The 21083-nt window shown below is 31.1% G+C and overlaps 3 protein-coding genes across 17 annotated transcripts in view; all 3 read left to right on the top strand.

Annotated features, from left to right (window-relative positions):
- LOC146534095 (G-protein coupled receptor Mth2-like) overlaps positions 1-1932 on the top strand; it is a 35482-nt gene extending 33550 nt beyond the window's left edge. For 12 of the 15 annotated variants that reach the window (XM_085195113.1, XM_085195112.1, XM_085195111.1 and 9 more), the window contains exon 10: positions 12-1925. Coding sequence is in view for 2 of the 15 variants with exons in the window: in XM_085195122.1 (XP_085051248.1) it covers positions 12-108 (97 nt within the window). In the remaining 13 variants the exon portion in view is untranslated. Of the gene's footprint in view, positions 1-11 lie in introns of all 15 variants that reach the window. The other 3 variants (XM_085195108.1, XM_085195122.1, XM_085195123.1) reach the window with 3 other exon arrangements.
- Positions 1933-4577: 2645 nt separating this feature from the next.
- LOC146534094 (G-protein coupled receptor Mth2-like) lies at positions 4578-11803 on the top strand. The gene is made up of 8 exons (XM_085195124.1): positions 4578-5247; positions 6140-6314; positions 6834-7025; positions 7439-7517; positions 8161-8339; positions 9789-9957; positions 10398-10583; positions 11168-11803. Exons 1-8 carry the CDS (start codon positions 4933-4935, stop codon positions 11253-11255), a joined length of 1383 nt encoding a protein of 460 aa, XP_085051250.1. The 5' UTR covers positions 4578-4932; the 3' UTR covers positions 11256-11803.
- A 1687-nt stretch (positions 11804-13490) lies between these two features.
- LOC146534093 (G-protein coupled receptor Mth2-like) lies at positions 13491-20420 on the top strand. The gene is made up of 8 exons (XM_085194552.1): positions 13491-14042; positions 15516-15675; positions 16173-16352; positions 17066-17144; positions 17666-17859; positions 18232-18400; positions 18863-19045; positions 19233-20420. The coding sequence occupies exons 1-8, from the start codon at positions 13596-13598 to the stop codon at positions 19357-19359; spliced, it is 1539 nt and encodes a 512-aa protein (XP_085050678.1). The 5' UTR covers positions 13491-13595; the 3' UTR covers positions 19360-20420.
- The last annotated feature ends 663 nt before the right edge of the window (positions 20421-21083 follow it).

The raw sequence follows: 21083 nt of genomic DNA, 5'->3' as shown, positions 1-21083 counted from the left end.
TTTTTTTACAGATACAAGCAAGTACGAGGCGATTCAATTTCTAAGAGCCAGTGTTCCACACGAACATACTGCACTAGAGACGAATTAACACTGAGCGTCAGAAACTAAAACTATCAAGAGTCAATATTCACCACAAATGAACCTTTTTAAGAGTAGAAATAAAAACCAAAGAATACGACAAGTTAATAATTAAAAATATCAAATTGTTGTCGACAAAAACAGCGTCGTAATAAAGTAATTATAAAATAATATTTAACACTTAACAAGTTTATACATATACAAACGGTAAGCTCTCTAAGATTTGTCAAACTACCAACTCAACTTAAAACTACTTCTACTACTCAACAACAACTTACCTTTAACTTTTTAGTTAGAATTAATTACTATAAAATATTTCCAATACCATGCGCTACTAAATATTATTTATTGTACTTTAGTTCGCGAGGGTTGTTCGAAGCTTTGCATTTTAAGTTGTCAAAAAAAGTAGAGCCAGAGTCACCTTAAATATTATGGTTTATATCATGATTTTTTAGAATTCACCCTCTAAACTGAAAATAATTTCATTAATATATATAATAAATATTTGTAGTTCAAGCGGGCGAAGCCGCCCAGGTCGGCTAGTCTTTCTATATAGTAAATTGCATCCTCATATTTGTCACTCTCGTATGACATGTAGTTTGAGTTATTAATTAATTTTTCCGTTATACCTTTAAGAGGGTTGTGTCCACGATATATTTTTATGCTGCGTGGTCACCCACATTTTTCTCTTCTTGTACAGTGATAGTACCATCTTCTCTAAAAATAATATATTAAGAAGTAAAAGTTTAAAAAGTTTAAAAGGTTTAGGTACGGTTTATGTACCTCATGGACTGTAAATGAAACGACATTATGATATTTTCTAAATAAATTAACATGAACTTACAAGACAGCTGTAAGACTAAGAAATTATTTAAGTTTATTTTTAAGTTAATGTTTGATTATTTAATTTTTAACCAACTTTTTTTTAAAAAAGGAGGAGGTTATATATTTCTTAAATATCTTAATAAATAAATGAATTAAACATTAATTTATTAAGATATTTAAGGCTTAGGCATTAGGCTAAGTTCTTTTTATTTAACCTACATGTGTATTTACTAGTCTTATCCTAAAAAAGACAAAATATTTCCAACACTATGATATGATAAACTAAATATTATTGTACTGTAGATTTTGAAATCATCTTATTGTTAGTTAAATGATATGTAACCTTAACTAGATGTATGCACCTTATGTTTGTTATATACATATAATTATAATATCAATGTATATCGACTAGTTATAAATATTTAAAAAGAAAATCGTAATAAATATTTAAAAGCTTTTCCGTTCTTGTATGAAATCTTACAAATTTTCCATAAAAGGTCAAGAAATTTTAAAATAAAAATATTGTTATCAATGTAATAGCTATTTAGGTGTTTATTAGAATAGTGCAGACTTAAGTTCCACCACTCAACTCGCAATAACTCGAATTTAAGCGAAATATGAAGAACGGAATGTCTTGACACTATGTTCCCTCTACCTACTCTGTTATGGGGAATAAAGCCTAATATTGAAGCTGAAAATAAATATGTATTTAATTATAAGGCAAAACCCATTAATACTTTTATACTTTGATCTCACTTAAGCATTTTCTATTTTATATACAAACTTCTTAATGTATCTTCGTGTTTATGTAAACGGGACTTTCAATTTAACTTAAAAAAATTTTTTAAACCATAAAAGCTTTTTTTAAGCAAAAAATTCCGTTTATACTATTGATATGAGTATGTAAATCATTGTTGTGAACGTCTTATATAATTTTTCTATAATTTTGCTATAATTGTAGAATTAGTAATTTATATATTTTAATAGTCATTTTAGTAAAATTATGAATTATAGTGTATTTTTATAAAGCTTAAAAAATATTGTATTTGATATCTATATGAATATAATATTTTAAAAAATCCTATTCGTAATTATAAATTATAAAAGCTATTAAAAAAACATTTACCTACCACTAAAAAATGTATCTTTCACAATATTTTTGAAATAAATATTATTCAAATATATTTGTTTATTTATTGATTACGTCACATACGTAACTACTACCATGCTGTTTATTTATATTTGGTTATTCATGCATTTTAAATTAAAAATATAACTAGGTAAATTAATATTATTCATAACATATATTTCAGAATAGATTTTACTAACGCATTATTACTAAAAATTGTAAAAATATAGAAATCAAAAAATTACACACCAATTCATTTTAGACAAATTGGCATTAAATGAAGGTTTTTAAATGATTACTTAGGATATCTATTGGACATTCTGAAGTGGCATATGGTACCAGGTCTAGAAAATAAATATGATGATTCCTCGACTGAGTTTCGACTAAAAGTAGTTCCAAGCCATTGATTAAAATGAGAATATTTAGTTTTTAAAGCGAATTGTCACTATACCTAATCAAAATCTGAATGGTTATGGGTACAATTTCTATGATATTTTTAAACTTAATTCAATGCATATAAGGCCAGTCATGGCACAGCCCACCCATAACCTGCCACTCGTTTAGGGTGATAGGTTATGGGTTCGATTGCCACTCGTGGAAATTAAATATTTAATTCAACACTACATTCTATTTAACTTCCCTTACTGTATGCGGTAGACATGAACGCAAAAAAATCTTTACAAATTCTGTGACTAACCGGAAATCGTTATCTGACACGACACCACTAACTGACACACTCTGACACACTCTGACACATAGTACTAAGTACCTACTTAGGTTAACAATGGATAATTGTTATTACTATTGTTAACCTAAGTAGGTACTTTATATATAAATGTATCAAATAATGTTATCATTTAAATGATGTAACAGTTATTATTAAATACATCTATATTCATATAATAAATTGGAGGGGAGTCGTGGTGCTGGGGCACAAAGTTTGCTGCAAAACGACTGTTTGTGGGTTCCATCCCCACTCGAGGAAAGGAAATATTTATTTAAATTTATATTTTCATTTCTACGCTCTGGTGTCAACAACCTGTAGTGTCTGATGTCAGACCTCTGGTGTCTGGTCTCAGGCAAAGCGCGCAGCAATTTTTTTTTTTTATAATGCTTACAAGAAACATCGAGGTACACCATACCACTCCTTAACCATAATTGGCTAATCTATCATAATTATCAACATCGCATATATAAAATAATTCACTATAAGTGCTATAATAAAGCAATTAATATCAGTTATCTAAACGACGTCGTAGCGCTTCATTTCATCTGGGCAGCTCGAGCTGCCAACCAATGCCAAGCTAGGCAGTCTGTACTATGAAGATTAGATAACTGAAAATATATTGTTCGTGTTAAAAAAAAATAAGATTGTGGGTTCGATTCCAGCTCAAAAGGGCTCACAAGGCAAAAAATATTATAATATTATTTATGAATAAATTTAGGAATATCACTAGCAATCACATTTATTATGTCGATGGTGATGCATAGAATAAACTAAGCTGGAAATCCAGAAGTTATATTCTTCATTTCACATCCATAAAACTAAATTTGTAACAACCCCCTAATGCTAATTAATATTTTTCTATATTTATTTTGAAGCCATCTTGGTGCAAGGTGAAACTGTAACACGACTGCGGGTTCCATCCCCACTCGAGGTAATTAATTATTATTTCTTAATACTTTCATTTCTCCGCTTTGGCACTAAGGTTAAAACGCGGCGTTGAGTTTCGCCACTCAACACGCAATGCCTCGAAAAATTTGGCGAAAAGTGAGGAATTTCATGCAAAATGCTTTAAGACATCGTGACAGACGGAAAAACGAACAACAAAGATATCCTATAAAGGTTCCTTTTTTTGAAGTACGGAACCCTAAAAAATTTATTAACAAAACAATATTGATAAGTAATAATTATGTAGCGACAGGGTAGCGTCTAACCTTATAATTACTATTTAATTTATTATCATGTAGTGGGCGTTGTATTGTAATTTGTTTGCTATCGGCAACACATAGGGGTGTTATGCTTTTGTTCTACACGGACAAGCTAAAAGCTGCTTGGAAGCTGGATATATTTAAAAAAAAAAGAATTTTCCAGTATCTCTTTTTACCTTTACCAAAATCTGAGCCTAGTGGCGCAGCATCTAACTGTAAGCACGACGGTTGTGAGTTTTATTACTATGCTGGGGGATTCATTATTTCAATTCCCTTGCTCTGGTAACAAGACTAAATATGGCTTTGAGTGCCACCACTCAATACGTAAGGAACGGAGTATCCTAGCATTATATTTACTCTACTTGCCAACTAATTTAAATAAGCTACGGGTATATACGGGTTATAGTGAGATGTTAAAGAAATACAAAACTGCACATTTTAGATCAAACCAAGAGGCGTTTACTAAAACTCGCTTCGTTTTCATTTGGTTTTTTTTAAATAATTTTAATTAATAATGATCGAGATCATAAATTAGACTTTATAATGTTTATAAATATTATAACAAACTTATATAAGATATTTGGCAGCCATAAAGAGCTTTAGGGACATAAGCTTTCTGTGGATAACGAGACTAAAATAGGCGCCAAAAATACGAACGAGAGTAGACTTTTGGCGCCCGACTGTCTAATATCTAGGAGAAGCTCAGTTGTTGATCACAATTTCATCTATAAACATGTGTTTAGTAATTTAGTGGACTTTTAGTAATATTTAGTGGATTCGAAGTATTTTTTTAGATTTTGTCTAAATGACGTTATAAGTTTTTTAAATACAATTTTCTAAATAATATGCTTTTCAGTGATCTTTTCGCAAGTATACACATGAAAGTTCGAAAATTTTTCATGAATTTTTAATTTATATAAGTTAATAAAATACAAATGAATAAAGAAAAATAAGAATTCAATAAAAAAATGATTATATTAATAATTTTACTAGCGATTGTAAGTAAAAGTGTGTCACATATTGATTACAATGAAAAGAAATTAAAAGAACCAAGTGAAGGTAAACCTATACTAAAATGCTGTGAGCCCGGATACGCTTATAATTTTAAAGATTTGACATGTGTTGAAAATGGAAATCCATTTCGTTTAGAAATTATAAAAACGAAAATCAATCCCATGGTCTTCTTTCATTTTCACTATCGGAAACCGAGCTGTTCTGAAAATGAAGACCGAGTGATTGTGAAAGAGGTCTACGATGAAAACATTGCTTTAGGAATAGATAACGTAAGTTTTGGTTAAGTAAAATTAAATTACGATTTTTTACATAGTTACGATATTTTTTTTTTCTTGAATTAACTAGCAAAAGACTTCAAACCACTTATCTCTGTAGAATTTGACGCCAATTATTTAATGATAAATAATAAAAACCAATAAAAAAATATTAAGACGAAAAGTGGAAGTGAAAAATATAGCGTATTTACAAAAAATGTAAAATTAATAGAAAAATATTAAATCGTTTAACAACATATGAAAGGAAGTGACATCAATAAAGTCCGTCTATTTGTTTATATCCGATTATTCGTGATATAATAAACAAGACTAAACGGTAGCAGCTGATGGCCTTCTCTTCATATATATATCAATGCGTACGTCATAACAGAAACATTTGTCAAAAACTATTAATCAAGTTAAGCCCTTTCTAATATAACAGCAGTTTCCTTGCTGGTAAAAATAATTCACGATATTCCAGCAACGTTTTGTTTTTGGGGGGTCGGAAGTGTTCTCCAATGGTTTAGAACAGTACAAGTCTGTGACTGTAAATGCGACAGATTGTGAGTTCGATTTCCTCGAGTGGGTAACTCGAGGAAATGAAATATTTAATATTTACATTTAATCGCTCTTTTGTCGAGGAGGTGGTTGCGTGGGTTTGAGTCAAATGCGTGCAGAATTCGGGCGGGAACGGGGGGCGAAGTGTTTTTACACTAGTAGTATCAAGCTAAAAAAAATAAAAATATTTAAAAACCAAAACAAAGATCACAAATTTACAATATCGATATAATCAATGGAACAAACAAAAATAAAAGTTAATTATTATTTAGGTATTCGGCGAACAGGAATAATTTAAAAATAAAATACTATCAGTTTTTATTGTTATATACACCTATTTTTTTTTCAGCATGGGAATCTCCATATAGATACAGAAAGAAATGCATATGCGGAAATCATAGAACCAGAAAGTTTTTGCGTAGATAATTTAATTTTGGAAAATGACACAGCCTCCTGGACCATCTTCAACGCTATCATCTGCATGAAACCTACAACGCTAGAGTACCACATTATTAATTCTGCCTGTTAGTATATATCCAAGCTTTTCCTTTTTGTATAGTTATCGACTATAAAATTTCGAGTCTAAATTGAAATTATGTAACCCAATATTGCCGGTTATTAACTGAACTAAAAAAGATAATATTTTAAATGTAGCAAGTGGAATTTGAACCCATATAAAGAGTCTGGTGTGTCCTAAATTCGTTTATTTTTCAATTTAATTCAAACTAATAGGGCAATAAAGTAATAAAAATGTAACTAATCAATTAAATCAAATTCTGAAATAGGCACTTGGCAGTGTTTCAAGTTTGCATCTCTTAACGTATCTGATAAAGCTATGATCGTTGTACCTAATTTCTTTATAGCTATTTTGGTTTATTATACTATCAAATTCATTTCATATAAAATGAGTCCATACACCCGCAAACTTAAATTTGTCAACTTTAATAAGTCACTTTCCCGTTGGCCTACAACCGTGAAATCGTTACGAAACTCTCCGATTTTACACGTATTAAGACATATAGTAATTAAACTATTTTTCCAAGGTCTGATAATATCATGCATCTTCATCCTGGTTACGGTTATGGTGTACATTTGGTTACCAGAGCTGAACAACCAACACGGACGTATTCTCATTGCTTATCTCGTGTGCCTCTTCATTGGATATTCCTTGCTTGCCACCATGAAAATGCTACTTTACTTCAATAGAAGTACTCAAACTACGTGTTTCGGGCTTAGTGAGTATTAGTTTTATATTAACACTTACATACCCCAGAAGGACACAAACGTGCTGCTGTAAGCGCGACAGGTCGTGGGTTCGATATCCACTCGCGAAAATGAAATATTTAGAGTTGAATTCCAATATTCAACACGCAATTCCTTCAGAATTAGACGGAATATGGGGAACAGAGTGTCTTAACATTGGTTCCCTCTACTTCCTCTACTATCCCGCACATAGCGGGATACAAAAAAAATATGGCTGCATTGACGTTTGTTCGTTATAGTGATGACTTTAACTCTAAATTAACATATCAATATCTATTTTATTGTACGCTGGTATATTACAATGGAATTATGGAATTATTTCAGGATCTTTGCGGTTTTTCCTTCTTCATATGAATACAGTGACGTATTTATCTCTTTGTTTCAGCAATAGTGGCTTACTTTTTCCTTCTGTCTACGTTTTTTTGGCAGAATGTTATGTGTTTTGATATATGGCGAACATTTAGGTGAGTCGATTTAATTTAAATTTCGTACTACGATAGGCTATATTTTGTGTATTTCTTATATGTAAATATATATAAGTAGGTGTATGAAACAATCTTATATAGATCAAAAACTATTGCTGTACATGACACAAAACAGACAGCCTATCTGTCAGCAGGATAAACATTAATTTATCCTAAAAATTGTTTTAATATCCTGCATAATTTAATATAATAAAAATAAAATAATAATTTCCAGTATGTGTTATTTCTATTGTTTGTCTATAAATTCTGTGCCTGTAAATAAAAAAAAAATTCAAATTAGAGTATTGATTTTAATGTAGTTTTTTTTGTTGTCGTGCAGTTTAGATCCCGCAGTAAGCAGAGACTATCCATTTACGTTAAGTAGAAGACTTCATCGCCTCGCTTTTGCCTCGAGACCAGAGCGAAGCGAAAATATTAAATATTTCATGTCCTTAGGTGGGAATCGACCCACAAACTATTGCCTTTACAGTCATATGCTGTGGACTTGTAGACTTGCACTTCGCAACGAATATCAAGAATTAGAAGAAGAATTTTTAGTACCTTGAAATTCTATGATTTTGCTTAAAATTTAATAAAAGTACTCTAATCATCAATTTAACATTAAAGATACATACTATTTCAGCGGAAGACGCGGTTTAATGACGAACACGCTTATAGGACATGATAAATTTTACACCTACTCGGCATACACATTTGGGATTCCAATAATTCTAACGACTTTGTTAATTTCCAAGGAATATTATTATATGTTACCTGGTACATCTATTTTGCCCGATCGAGGGGAACCATGTTTCCTAAGTGGTAAGTATTAATCTATAGTGGTACGTGGAATCAATGGAAACTAATATTTTAGATATAATTATTATATATAGATAGATACTTTAAAAACAATCGGTTGCAGTGAGAGAACAATTCAAAATTATAAACTGCTAGAACTGACTTCCGAGCAAATACCTTGCGAAACTCTTAGAGAGAGAAGCGAAGCGAAGAGAATAATGGAAGCGAAGTTTCTTGACATTATGCGCCCTCTGCCTACCCGAATTTAATTAGAATTTAAAAAATATTAATATAACACCCAGATTTGTATGTACATACAATACAATAAGGAATATATACTTCTATTGTATGGTTGAAAAAATAATAATTTGTAGAGTTTCTTAGACTGAGTCGGCCTGTGAATTTATAGCTATTTATTGGTACTGATTCATTTTCGTTTCATTATTAACTTTAATAATTAAAAATATAATGACTAACCTGTACCTACCATTTACGTACATTTGCGGTCGTTACGGTCACTAGTACTATAAAATGAGTATATAACATTTAAAATGTATTTTACATTGTTTTATGGTAGTATTGAGGAAATATTAAATTTATAATTGCCAAGTCTAATATTAAAAATGTAGGTTGAAAGTTCATTTTGAAACTACTATTATAGCTTATTTGCTATTCGACATGTTTTTTAATAAAAAGAGGCTATTGTAGAGCAGTGGAAGCGTGTAAATGGTCGTGTGCGAGTAGCACTCGGGATTTTTTTTTTATTAATAATAATTTATATTTTTATTCTGCTGTAGTAGAATGAAGTGTGGCATTGAGCCCCGCCACTCAACACATAGTGTTACAATTTCGGGAGTGAATCGAAAACGACAAATCCTGTTAAAGCTAATTCTAAAAATAATATTATACATATATTGTTTTCCAAATAACGGAAAGACATTATTTTCTATTTATTTATTTTTATTATTTGTACGTGCCAAATGGCAGATGTTAAAATAGGGTGATCTTCACCAGGCCGTGAATACTTTTTAATTGTTAATTATAATTATAATATTCCTTGAAGGAATATTGAACTCGCAACCACACGTCCAGTTTCCCGTAAACTTAATTAAGGAGGAAATAACATAATATAAGTTTATTATTTTCTTTTAACAAACAACCAGTGATGGCAGGCTCAACTTAATAATTATTATAGCTATTACAGTACCTGGGAACATAGTGTTAAAAACGTTCCCCACGTTCCCATTAAGACACTTCAATTTCCCACTTCCCGTCGAATTTTGGAGGCGTTGCGTCATGCATGTTGAGTGGCGGACCTCAATTGCCTCGACACCAAAACAAAGAAAATGAAAATATTAAATGTTTCATGTCCTCGAGTGAAAATCGAACCCATAACCAGTCGCGTTTAGAGTCACACACTTGTGTCCCTGCGCTACGACTGGACCGAATGCAGATCTTAATTTTATTTTACAGGCACTAACAGACTTATCTACCTTTACTCCCCAATATTGGTGCTATGGGTGGCAGATATGACGTTCTTCATATTGACTATAGCAAAAATATGGCAAATTAAACAGCAGACATCGGTACTGTATACTGGAGATAGTGCTACACACTCCCGACATAATATTGAGAAACAAAGGTATTCTCTATATATGTATCTATGTTTTTCTTTTGCTTCACGCTTTATCCCGTAAAGTCGTATAGGCAGATGAGCCTAGAGTTATGATATCTGTTCTCCACTATCCATTAAAGTTTGAGAGAGAGAGTAATTAAACTCAACGTCACCGTTTGTTTTGGTAGAGCAGGGAAATTCACTTATTTTTATTCACAGACTGAAAACTTTTGCCGCATACACCAGAGCTAACGTAGAGTTAAGACACTCCTTTATTTCCGCATTTTCACCCAATTTACAGGGCATTGGATAATGGGCAGAAACCGTCTAACGTACTTTACGAGGCATTGAATAGTGTTATATCTTAACCCCGCATTTTGCTTTCCAGAACGATGAAATGAAAATAAGTAATTTGTCCATGTAGAGATATATCACTACAAGTATAAAATAAATTCATTATATTTCAGGCTATTTCTATACATAAAGCTATTTATTGTGATGGGAATCAACTGGGTGGTCGAGGTAGTGAGTGCTCACGCCGCTCCCGATAACACCATTTGGCTCTACACTGACGCATGCAATGAACTTATTGGTTTCTTCATCTTTATCATTTTTGTATGTAAACGAAAAACTTTTAGGTTAATGAAAAAAAGGTTAGTTTATATTATTTTATTGTTTATGTTAATATTAATTATTATAAGTCTAAGAGATATATCGGGTTTTATTTATAGTAGTGGTCGATATGTGACTTCAAAATATTTATTTAAGAATAAAAAGCCTGAAGACAATAGCACAAAGCATACTCGATGCTTTGTCTTCTATGAATTTATATTTAGATATTATGTTTTAAACATATTTCCTCTGGTAAATATCTTTAGTAGAACTATAGATATAGAGTAATATAATAGGAACGGAAAGTAAGAAATAAATGTGGAAAAACATATTGTTGCCGGTGATGGGATGGTGAAATGTTAGCATAGCTGCACGTTCGGCTGTACCCAATGCTGAGCTGGTATCATTCGCTGAAAATCGTTTGGTAGTCCGTTTTCTCTGGCTACCCCGATGGGATAAAGCATAGAACTAAAAAAACATTCTTGTTATTCTCCTATCTCATGTGGTTATTTATATACCTATGGAATATTTAAAAGTACATAAGTAAATATTATAAGTAAGTTCACTTGGAACCGCGAACGCAATTTATTTGTAAAATGACTAATTAACTGTTATTTCCTTGTAGATACGCGCAAATCGTTGGTGAACCAGTTGTAAGAAGTCAGTCCTCTACACGCACCATCAACACAAGCGTTAAAATAACGCATATTTAAATTAAGTTAAGCCATTTTTAACATATATTGAATTGTTTGATAACGAGATCAAAAAGGATGATGTTTTAACAATAAGCATTACTTCGGGTGGGAATCAAATTTACGTCCCGATGTTGTCATACTTAAAAAAAACCAGTTTTAATTAGATTGAATCAAGAATGCTCCAGGTGGTGCATAAAAAATGGCAGCCCAATAATTTTTAAGTTAAGTTAGTTGTGAAAATTATGTTTTTTAATTATCATTTCAATTCTCGCTGAATTTTGGCGGAACTCAACACCGTGCTTTACCTTGTTATCAGATCAAAGGAATGAACACGTTAAATATGTCATTGCCACGAGTGGGAATCGAATCTACAATGGATACAGTCGTCAATAACGCTTTATACTTTGTAGCACTTACACCAGTGCTGTCTCATTATTATCGTATGTGATTCACTACCACAAGAATCAAAACTTTTTTATGTAAAATAATAAGAAAAAATGACAATCGTTTAAAAATAATAAAAACATGCAAAAGAAATTGTGAGTTTTCTAATTACTTGTCCGTCACCTGTCATTTGTACTTTTTTTTATAAATACAAGTATTCTATTTCAAACATATATTCTTTTATTTACATTCTATTTCTTGAGTTTTTCAATTGATTACGTTCATTGAATAAAAGATAGAGGCCAGTCGTGGCGCAGGGGCACAGAGTGTGACTGACAAACCTACTAGTTGTAGTCCTCAACGTTTATCGTAAAGACATTCTCCTTACGATAACGATAACTCTACAATTAATTAGTACACTAGATAGTTTTATCAAGTGTACTAACTAATAGTACACTTGATAAATTATAGAAAATCGTGTCTGTCTAACAATAGTATAAATATCAGAATTAAATAACTGTTGTTATACCTTAAAACTTAATTCAGCGGAAAGTGGGGACACAAGGTTCCTACTGCCTCCCCAGCTACTTGAGGGATACAATGTGAAGTAAAAATAACATACATATATCGACAGATATCAATATAAGGTACCGTCAAAACACAATAACAATTCTTAAGAATGAAACTGGAGTTAAGATCATTTTTATTTAATTTAAACGTTTTTTATGTAAATATTCAAAGAATAGCTTCCATTTTTTAACTATTTTGTATAAGTACATATTCTAACTCCATCGTAATGGCTTCCAATATAGTATAAAATAACAAAGTAGTTTATGATGTGTACTATACGCATGTTCAGATGAATTTTACATATTGTAGGTACGCAGCCCTTGTATAGCAATCACCCTAGATGTATTGATCAGGGATGCTGTCCTTGTCCCGCACTATATTCATTTCAGGTCATCTAACAGGACCTAGATTCAAAGGAGTCGATAGCACAATATCTCCATAAATATGACGAAGTAATAAATTTAACCGCTACCAATTGTATCGTATTATTAGTTTTTGTTAAAAAAAAAGGTTCCCTGTAAGAAATCACTTATAGTGATAAGGCCGCCTATGCATTGTATGTATATAATTACAAATTTAATTGTATTTTCTTTGTGCAATAAAGTGTTTTTGATTGATTTTGATTGATTGAAATTTAGATAGTTCCCTCAGCTTTCGGGTTTCTTTTAAAAACTTCCTCGACTACTTAATCTATATGTATTGATTACTTGCCGGTATATATTTATTATACAATAGTTTATTAAAAAGAATTAAGATTGTTGATTGAATATTAATAAATTGTCATTAAGTAACCAGAGCCATTGAGGGTCAGGGCGAAGGTGGTGGGCTTGATTATCATTCGGGAGAATGAAATATTTAATATTTTCGTTTCTTCGTTCTGGCGACGAGGCAAAGCACGGGGTTGAGTTCCGCCACTCAATACGCAATGCCTCTATAATTGGTCGTGAAGAAGAGAACCATTGACATACAATCCTGAAACAGGTACGGAAGCCTTTGTGGGCGACTCGCACTTAACTTAACCCATTTACAGAAACTGATGAGTTACAATTTTATTGTAAGTATGGGAAATACGAAAATGCAATCCTCAGGTTTTAGTTATTTTCACAAAACATACATTATATATTAAAATACGATTCAGTGTGTTAAGTAAATAATTTAGAGGCCGTGACGGCGCAGAGGCCCAGGGGAGTGACTCTAACGCGACGCTTGTAGTATAATATAGTATATTAGGAACTGTAATAATTAATTATTAAAAGCTGTCACGAATACTGAGTACAATATTATGTTCTAGGAATTTTCCTGTTTTATAATAACGCTCTGATATGTACCGATGTGAAGCCCTTTCAACCACAAAGCGTACTCCAAACATAATTACAATTATTACTTTAACCGTTTATAGTAAACATGTCGGCGTTCGTTAAAATATTAATAATTTATATATTATATATACGTTATATACAAACACTAAAATCCAAAGATCTTCCACCTTTATCAGAGTATTGGACAAAAAATAAAAACATAGTGTTAGATGACGGTGATACAAAAATTGATTGTGCAGTGAGAAAATGTCTTCGTAAATGCTGCCCAAAACACCAATATTTCGTCGAAGTGAATGAAACATACATATGCGAAAATTATGAAAATAAAAAATTTGATTTTTCAAATATACCAATATACGATGACGATAGTCCAGACAAAAAGTTGGATGAAAAATTCCAGGATACATTCTTTCTCATTCCGGGACCGTATGATGAAATGATAACCGAAGATGAACAGGGTGTTCTGTTTATAGATAAACAAAACGATATGTTCGATAGCTCCACAAATACTAGCATGGGAGTCCTTACGAAGGTATGTGCTAATATTTTTTTATCTTCTTGTAACAGACGAACGAACAGAGACGATCGTAGGTCAATTTTCTCAAACAAAATTATATAACAAAAATAAATTGTTGAGGACATTGTGGAAGTGTCTTAAAAGTAGGTTCCCTCTCTCTGTCCAGCTGGATAGAGCTTTACGTAGGATATAACGTGAACTAAAGAAGTTGAGCTAAGAGAGTTGAGAGTTCCCAAGTATTCTTGTATTAATAGTCGGTACATCAGCTTACGGTATAATATAAAAAAAAAACAAGAAAAATTTTGACTTTCTAATAAGTCTTCGTGAAACATTTCATAATTCTTCAATATTTTCAAAACTCTTGGGACTCTTTACAAAATTTATAAACGACTTTTTTTTTCTTTTACTATCATAAAATTTTACAATTATATTAAGAAATTCGATAAGATGCCTATAAACTAATCTATATCTATACTTATAATAAATCTGTAGAAAAGTCGTTTCTGTACAGTGAAAATACTTTAAAAAAAATAGCCAGGGCGTTAAAGGATAACTAACAGAATCCATTTCCAGCATTTTCGGAATTTTTGTCTGTTTATCAGTGAACACGTCTCACGTAAAAAATACACAACAAATTTAAGCAACTTTTACACATAAAAATTATAAGTAAGTCAGAGAGAGTTTTAGTTTTTATTTCATTGTAATCGCTTCACTCTAGTCAAAAGATAAAAGTATTTAAGTTTTTAAGAAGTTCATATTTGAGATAGTAGAAATAGATACATGTAACGTTATCTATTGTTAACAAATGGTAGGTACTAAAGTATCTTGATAACGCATAAAACATACTTTTGAATTAAACATTAATTTCGTCAGGACTTTTAGTAATTCTAATACTTTAGTACAACATAAATCCTCGGGCGAAGCCGCGGGCAGTCCCCTTTTCTTTAATATATTCCTGGCGATGATTACTCGGGTGTATTTTAGTTCCTTTTAAAATACAAATATGGATTTTTATATTTAGAATAAAAATCAGCACAATTTACCGTCTGTCTGATGTCACAAAACTAACAAGGAAAAGGAATAATCAATGTCGTGAATGGGAGCATGTACTTGTTATATTATTACGCTGGAAATTCCTATAAGGATATTTCAGAAAATTTCAGAACAATTTACAATATTTTTGCAAATATATCTGCTTCTACAATTCAAAATGTTTTATAAACTAAAATAACGAAGTTTATATTTATACGAGACGATATACGATAGCGAGATTGATTCTTACCTCGATTTTTTTATGATATGTCTAAGTGTATTTAAGCTTGAGTATCTAACAAGATATATATCATCAGCCTATCGCCGTCCATCGTGCTGCACGGAAAACAACAAGACAACAAACAACAAGACATATGTTTACGTAATTCCAAAGGATTTTGTAATAATAATATATATAATAATATAATAATAATAATAATATAATCTTATTTTCAGAGTGGATCTTGTTACATAGAATTTAAAAATGCATTTTACCGATGGATTCATATTAAACATTTTTGTATTGACTATCTAGTAGACGATGAGATCTCTCCTAGAATCATGGCAATGGAAGGTGAAGGACAAGCGCAATCGGCTAATGTTTTCTTTACTACAGGTTGGTTGGTGGTGGATATTTCTTTGATTCATGAAAAAAGACAACTTAATGGTGTGTCCCACAAACAGTAAAGTAGACTGAGGGAACCTAGTGTTAAAATACTCCGTTACCCATTTTATCCGCTGAAGTTTGGAGGGTTTTCGTGTTGAGTGACGGAATTCGCCACGCTTTGCCTCGACACCAGAACTAAGAAATGAAAATATTAATTTAAATAAATATTTCATTTCGTCGAGTGGGGTTCGACTCCCACTCGGGATAATGAATTATTATTTATTAATATATATAATTTCTAGCTCTGGTTTCCGCTGTTCAGTTCTGTCTCATACACCGATGACATATACATTTTAATATTGATACTAGAAAACATATGTAAATAATAATAAATAAATAAATAAATAAATATGTAACATATACAACATAACAAAAAGATATGAAGTTTGACAAGAAAAAAAATTGCGTCGGTCTGTGTAACGTTCTTTCCTTTATTTCTTTCGCAGCGCTGCTCATATCATCAGTTTTCTTATTCTTAGTACTTCTGGTTTACTGTTTACTGCCTGAACTGCGAAACTTAGTAGGGCTTATCTTGATGGCCTACGACTTTAGTGTGTTGGGTGCTTTCCTTTTCTTATTTACGTTACAAGTTGGTGATTTCGACGTGATTGAATGCATCGCCCTCAGTAAGTGTAATTATAAATTTTTATAATAAATTTTTTTTTCAGCTTCACGCTGTATCCCGCAGACAGCAGGGTAGGTAGAGGGAACCTAGTGTTAAGACACTCCGTTCCCCACTTTCCGCCGAATTCTGGAGGCATTGCGTGTTGGGTGGCGGAACTCAACGCCGCTCTTACCTCGACGCCAGAGCGAAGAAATGAAAATATAAATGTTAATAAATATTGTCATTCTCTCGAGTGGGGATCGAACCCACAACCGTCGCGTAACAGTCACGCCCTTGTGCCGCTGCGCCACGACCGCCTTATCATTAATTTTATCCGTTTTTTCCTTTACAACATAGTATAATTTAAATATATGTAATATATTATGAGCAATAAATATACCTATTTCTAAATAATAACTTTTAATTGTTACATATATCATAAGATATTTTTAAATGTATGCCTAAATATATATATTTTTGTATTTAATATATATATATTGTAATTGTTTTACACCAACAAGTCAAGCTAAGGAATGAACTATATATATATTTTTATTATTTTACTATTGTTGTTGAAACTTAAGACCGCGGTGATTACTTTATCTTAAGCCAACTTTACCTATACCTAGACCTGATTTAATAACATTTCTTGTAATTTATAACAATATAAAAATATACATTTATTAAATCTATTTATTTATAGATTATTTATTTACATACTATTTGATTTTGCAGCTGCCATAACTTATTTTTTCTTCTTATCCACGTTCTGCTGGATGAACGTCATGTCGTACGATATTTGGTGGACATTCAGGTAATAAATACAGTATTTTATTATAAATAATAAATGATTGCGAGTTTCGCAACTTAACGCCACCAGAATTCGGTGGAAAATGGAAAACGTAAGTGTCTTGATGGGAACAGAATATCCTAATACTATGTTTCTAAAAAAACAATAATTAAATATTAAATAATTAGGCACATGTATTAATATTAACATAAAAATGTATTAATATTAATAGAACAATTCACTTACGTATTACTTCACACTTTTTCGCGCTTAGCAGGGTAGGCAATGGGAACCTAGTGTATAACATAATGAGTTGCGGAACTCACCGCCGCGCTTTGTTTACCATAGCGGGAAAACGAAAAAAATATATATATTTTCCCGACTCCTCAGGATTGAACCTACAATCATCGCGGTTAGATCATACGCTGAAGGATTGCCTTATTTTTATTTTTTTTAAATGTTTCTTTGGAATGAACTACTTTTTTATTTTATTTACTTGACGTTTAAGTATAATAAAAAAAAAACAATTATTATACTTTTTTCAGAGGGTACGCAAAGGCTCGTCCTATTCACAGGCGCGGTGAAAAATTCAAATTCTTAATGTATTGTGTCTATGCTTGGGGAGTTCCCCTGTTGATGGCGGTGATGCTAGTCGTGCTCAACAGTTTGACTGAAGAATTGGAAGATAAACCTTGGATTGTTACACCTCTAATACCTCAGGCTGGATGCTTTCTCGAGGGTATTTGTTTCTTCATATTTTTTCTTTATTTAAATAATACAATTCGGACAGTTTTTTTTACTTTCTACCGACTTTTAGTTTATTTTAATTTCAATTCTTACAACGATTTTGTCAGATCGGATAAAAACAATTTTTAAAGTTCGATATATAATATTATTGTGTGTTATAATATTATCCTCCCGTACAAAATGAGGTTTATATACTCTTAAGCTTAAGTTTGTCAACACGTTGTATAACTTTTCAAGAGCGAGTTGGACTCGCCCACTCTGCCCACTCACCAGATCTTGTAACTTAAAAAAGTTTTATTTTGTAATTTACGTCCAAAAAGTACCAAAGAGAAAAAATAGACTCTAATTCTTCTCAATTTTTCAGGTGGGCAGAAACTGATATATCTATACATCCCTATGTTAATACTTATCTTGTGCAACTGGTTTTTCTTCCTTATGACAGCATTTAATATTTGGAGATTAAGTCGGGCTACTGCTGTTGTGAATTCAGACGCTGCAGGCAACCCTGCTGCTCATCGCAGCCAAAAGAGCAGGTAAAAATATAAAAACATTTAAAGTACTGCTAGAAATAACAAGATTTGAACCTGCTTCTCTTGCAATCACTTCAGACGTTATTGATGAATAGTAATCTAAGACGATACGACGTAAGGCTAGTTTTATCAGTTTTCGAGAGCTCGTTTATGGTCAACCGCATTTAAGATATCCAAACTAAACAGTTTTAAATTTAAAATTTCAAAATCATAAGAAATATGTTTAAAAAAAAATACGATAATAATAATAAAAATAAATAAAATGAAATAGACCAAACCAGTAGAAGTTGCTTCAACTAGAAAAACTAAAGATTTTAAAAAGGCTGCAAATATTATCTTGAATTATAACTATGACTAGAGTCTCGACTAAGAAAACTTTGAAACAAAAAAACTCCTAAATAAAAAAATAGTTCATCCGTTTGTGAGATACGACGCCACATATTATTTAAATTATTTCTTTTTCAGGCTCATGATATACTTAAAACTCTCCCTCATAATGGGTATCAATTGGGTATTAGAGGTGGCCAGTTTCTTTAAGCCAGATTTGTATGTGTGGAAGTTTACGGACATGTACAATCTTCTTATGGGCTTTGCAATTTTCATGATCTTCGTGTTCAAAAGAAAAATATATAAGCAACTACGAAATAGGTAACACACAAATATTTATCTAGCAAAGAATCAGTCATTGAAGATTGTAAAAACGTCTTCAGCTTAATATAGATTTATTTAAAACAAATATTCAAGAAGCCAGTAGTGGCCAGTCGTGGTGCAAGTGCGATGGCCTCAATTTAATTTAATCTACTTATTAATGTATTGCATTTATAATTATTTTCAGATACGTGAAGAAACAGTTAAGGAAAACTACCACAAGTTCCAGTACTATTGAATCGAACCTTAGTCAAGAGACTCCATTACAAATTTCCTCTCACCCTATGGGGCTGAAAACTAAATCAACGTATTAAATTATATTGAGTCTTATGAAAATAGGATAAAATATTAAAGTAAGGTAATTTGAAGAATTTTAAGAATTCAGGATGCCTTGAACATTCTTAGCCGACTTGGAAGTAAAGTAAATTTTCGTTTTCACGTTTCTTATGCATAAACTTCATGGAGTAACTTTGGTGGTATCAAAAGACGAGAACATTTTTGTAATTATTTTTTAATAAAAAACCTTATAAAATAATTTTTATTCGTTATAGAAAAATGAATTGTGAATTTGTTGTATCTACTTACGTTCTACTTGCTCAAATTATGTTGTTATAAAAACAAAAAGATAACAATTACAGCTTAGTAGGGAAAGGAGGCACAGCGGGAACGTTAAACATACTTATGTAGGTTTGTTTATAATTTGTTATGTAATATATACGACACTAGCCATTTGTTATCTCAGATAGATGAAAGCTAAGAAAACATAATATAAAAGTACTAAATATAAAGGGATTAAAATTATAATACCGATGACTGCGAAAACGAAGGAAGACAGATGTATAATTTGTGAATGATGTATAATTAAAAAATCCCGACACAAAAAGCTCAAAAAAATAAAGATACGACTATAAAAGAGCTGATAGTCGTCAAACAGCTTAATATTATTTTCTAGAATTATGGTTGAATTCATGTAAAAAGTTATCTAATATTTTAGAATAATGTAAAATATTTAGTTTGTAGTGTAAATTCGGAGACGATTTATTATAATATCTGTAATCTATATAAGTACAAAATGAACCAAATACAATGTTAATATATTTTAAATACCTAAAGTGCGTTTTATAGGTGTACCTAGGGCGCTTTGGACCTAGGCTTACCTAGTGCGTTTTAGAGGTGGATTGCCGAAAAATAAGGCACTCCACCTCTATAAACATTTTAAAAATAAGAGTCAACAATTTTTATCTTTCCATGGAGAGTAATAGTTAATGTGTGCTAGAGATCACTTGTAGTGATAAGGCCGCCTTTGTGCATTTTGTTTTAAGAATTTATTGTATTGTATCTTTTTAAGTGTGCAATAAAGATTTTTATTTATCTACCTATCTTCTTATAAACTTGCTGCGAGAATTCTGAATATATATTTTTGTTAATTGAAATAAATATTTATTTAGAATGCTTTACATAATTTTAAGAATAATATTTATATATATTCATTTCATACCAATGAAATAAAGTAACATTTTAATAACTTCGTTTGTTTCTTTTTTATTTTTTCGCATAAAAAGGATCTTCACTAATTAAAAACTACTTTCCCAAAAAAATTTTGCATAGTAAAATAGTTCTTTAAAAACTTATGTACTTATGTCCAACAATTAATCTCCCTTATGAAAATAACTTTATCGCTAGTCTTCTAGTCTAGTACGTAAGCTTTTAATATCTCTACACAAACAATTCTGGTAACAATTCAATATGACTGCCCTAGATACTATAAAATTCTTACAAAACTGTTAGCAAAGAAATATATTACTATATCTATCTTCACCTGAGCTAAAAGAAACAATAATTATCATATTATAGAATATCATATACCACGTGAAATATAATTTTATAAAGACAATATTCACTACAATAATTTTCATAATAGAAATTAATTTTAGCAAAGCAGATGATATACATAATGATACATAAGCATTTAGGAATTATTGTTTTCGGCTTACCGTATCGTTAGTAATTTTTCACTTTTTTTATTTTTTTAATTATT

This window comes from Heliconius melpomene, chromosome 12 (genome assembly GCF_056956725.1).
Source record: "Heliconius melpomene rosina isolate 202511_hmr_F chromosome 12, ASM5695672v1, whole genome shotgun sequence".
Classification (NCBI taxonomy): Eukaryota; Metazoa; Arthropoda; class Insecta; order Lepidoptera; family Nymphalidae; genus Heliconius; species Heliconius melpomene.
The sequence above is the reverse complement of the archived record's forward strand: the minus strand, read 5'-3'. Positions and strand labels throughout refer to the sequence as shown.

Coding starts and splice junctions, on each gene's coding strand:
- LOC146534094 (XM_085195124.1), top strand. CDS start 4,933: ATGATTATATTAATAATTTTACTAGCGATTGTAAGTAAAAGTGTGTCA. Junction 8,340..9,788: donor GGAACCATGTTTCCTAAGTG/GTAAGTATTAAT, acceptor TTTATTTTACAG/GCACTAACAGACTTATCTAC. Junction 9,958..10,397: donor CATAATATTGAGAAACAAAG/GTATTCTCTATA, acceptor ATTATATTTCAG/GCTATTTCTATACATAAAGC.
- LOC146534093 (XM_085194552.1), top strand. CDS start 13,596: ATGTCGGCGTTCGTTAAAATATTAATAATTTATATATTATATATACGT. Junction 17,145..17,665: donor GATATTTGGTGGACATTCAG/GTAATAAATACA, acceptor TACTTTTTTCAG/AGGGTACGCAAAGGCTCGTC. Junction 19,046..19,232: donor TATAAGCAACTACGAAATAG/GTAACACACAAA, acceptor AATTATTTTCAG/ATACGTGAAGAAACAGTTAA.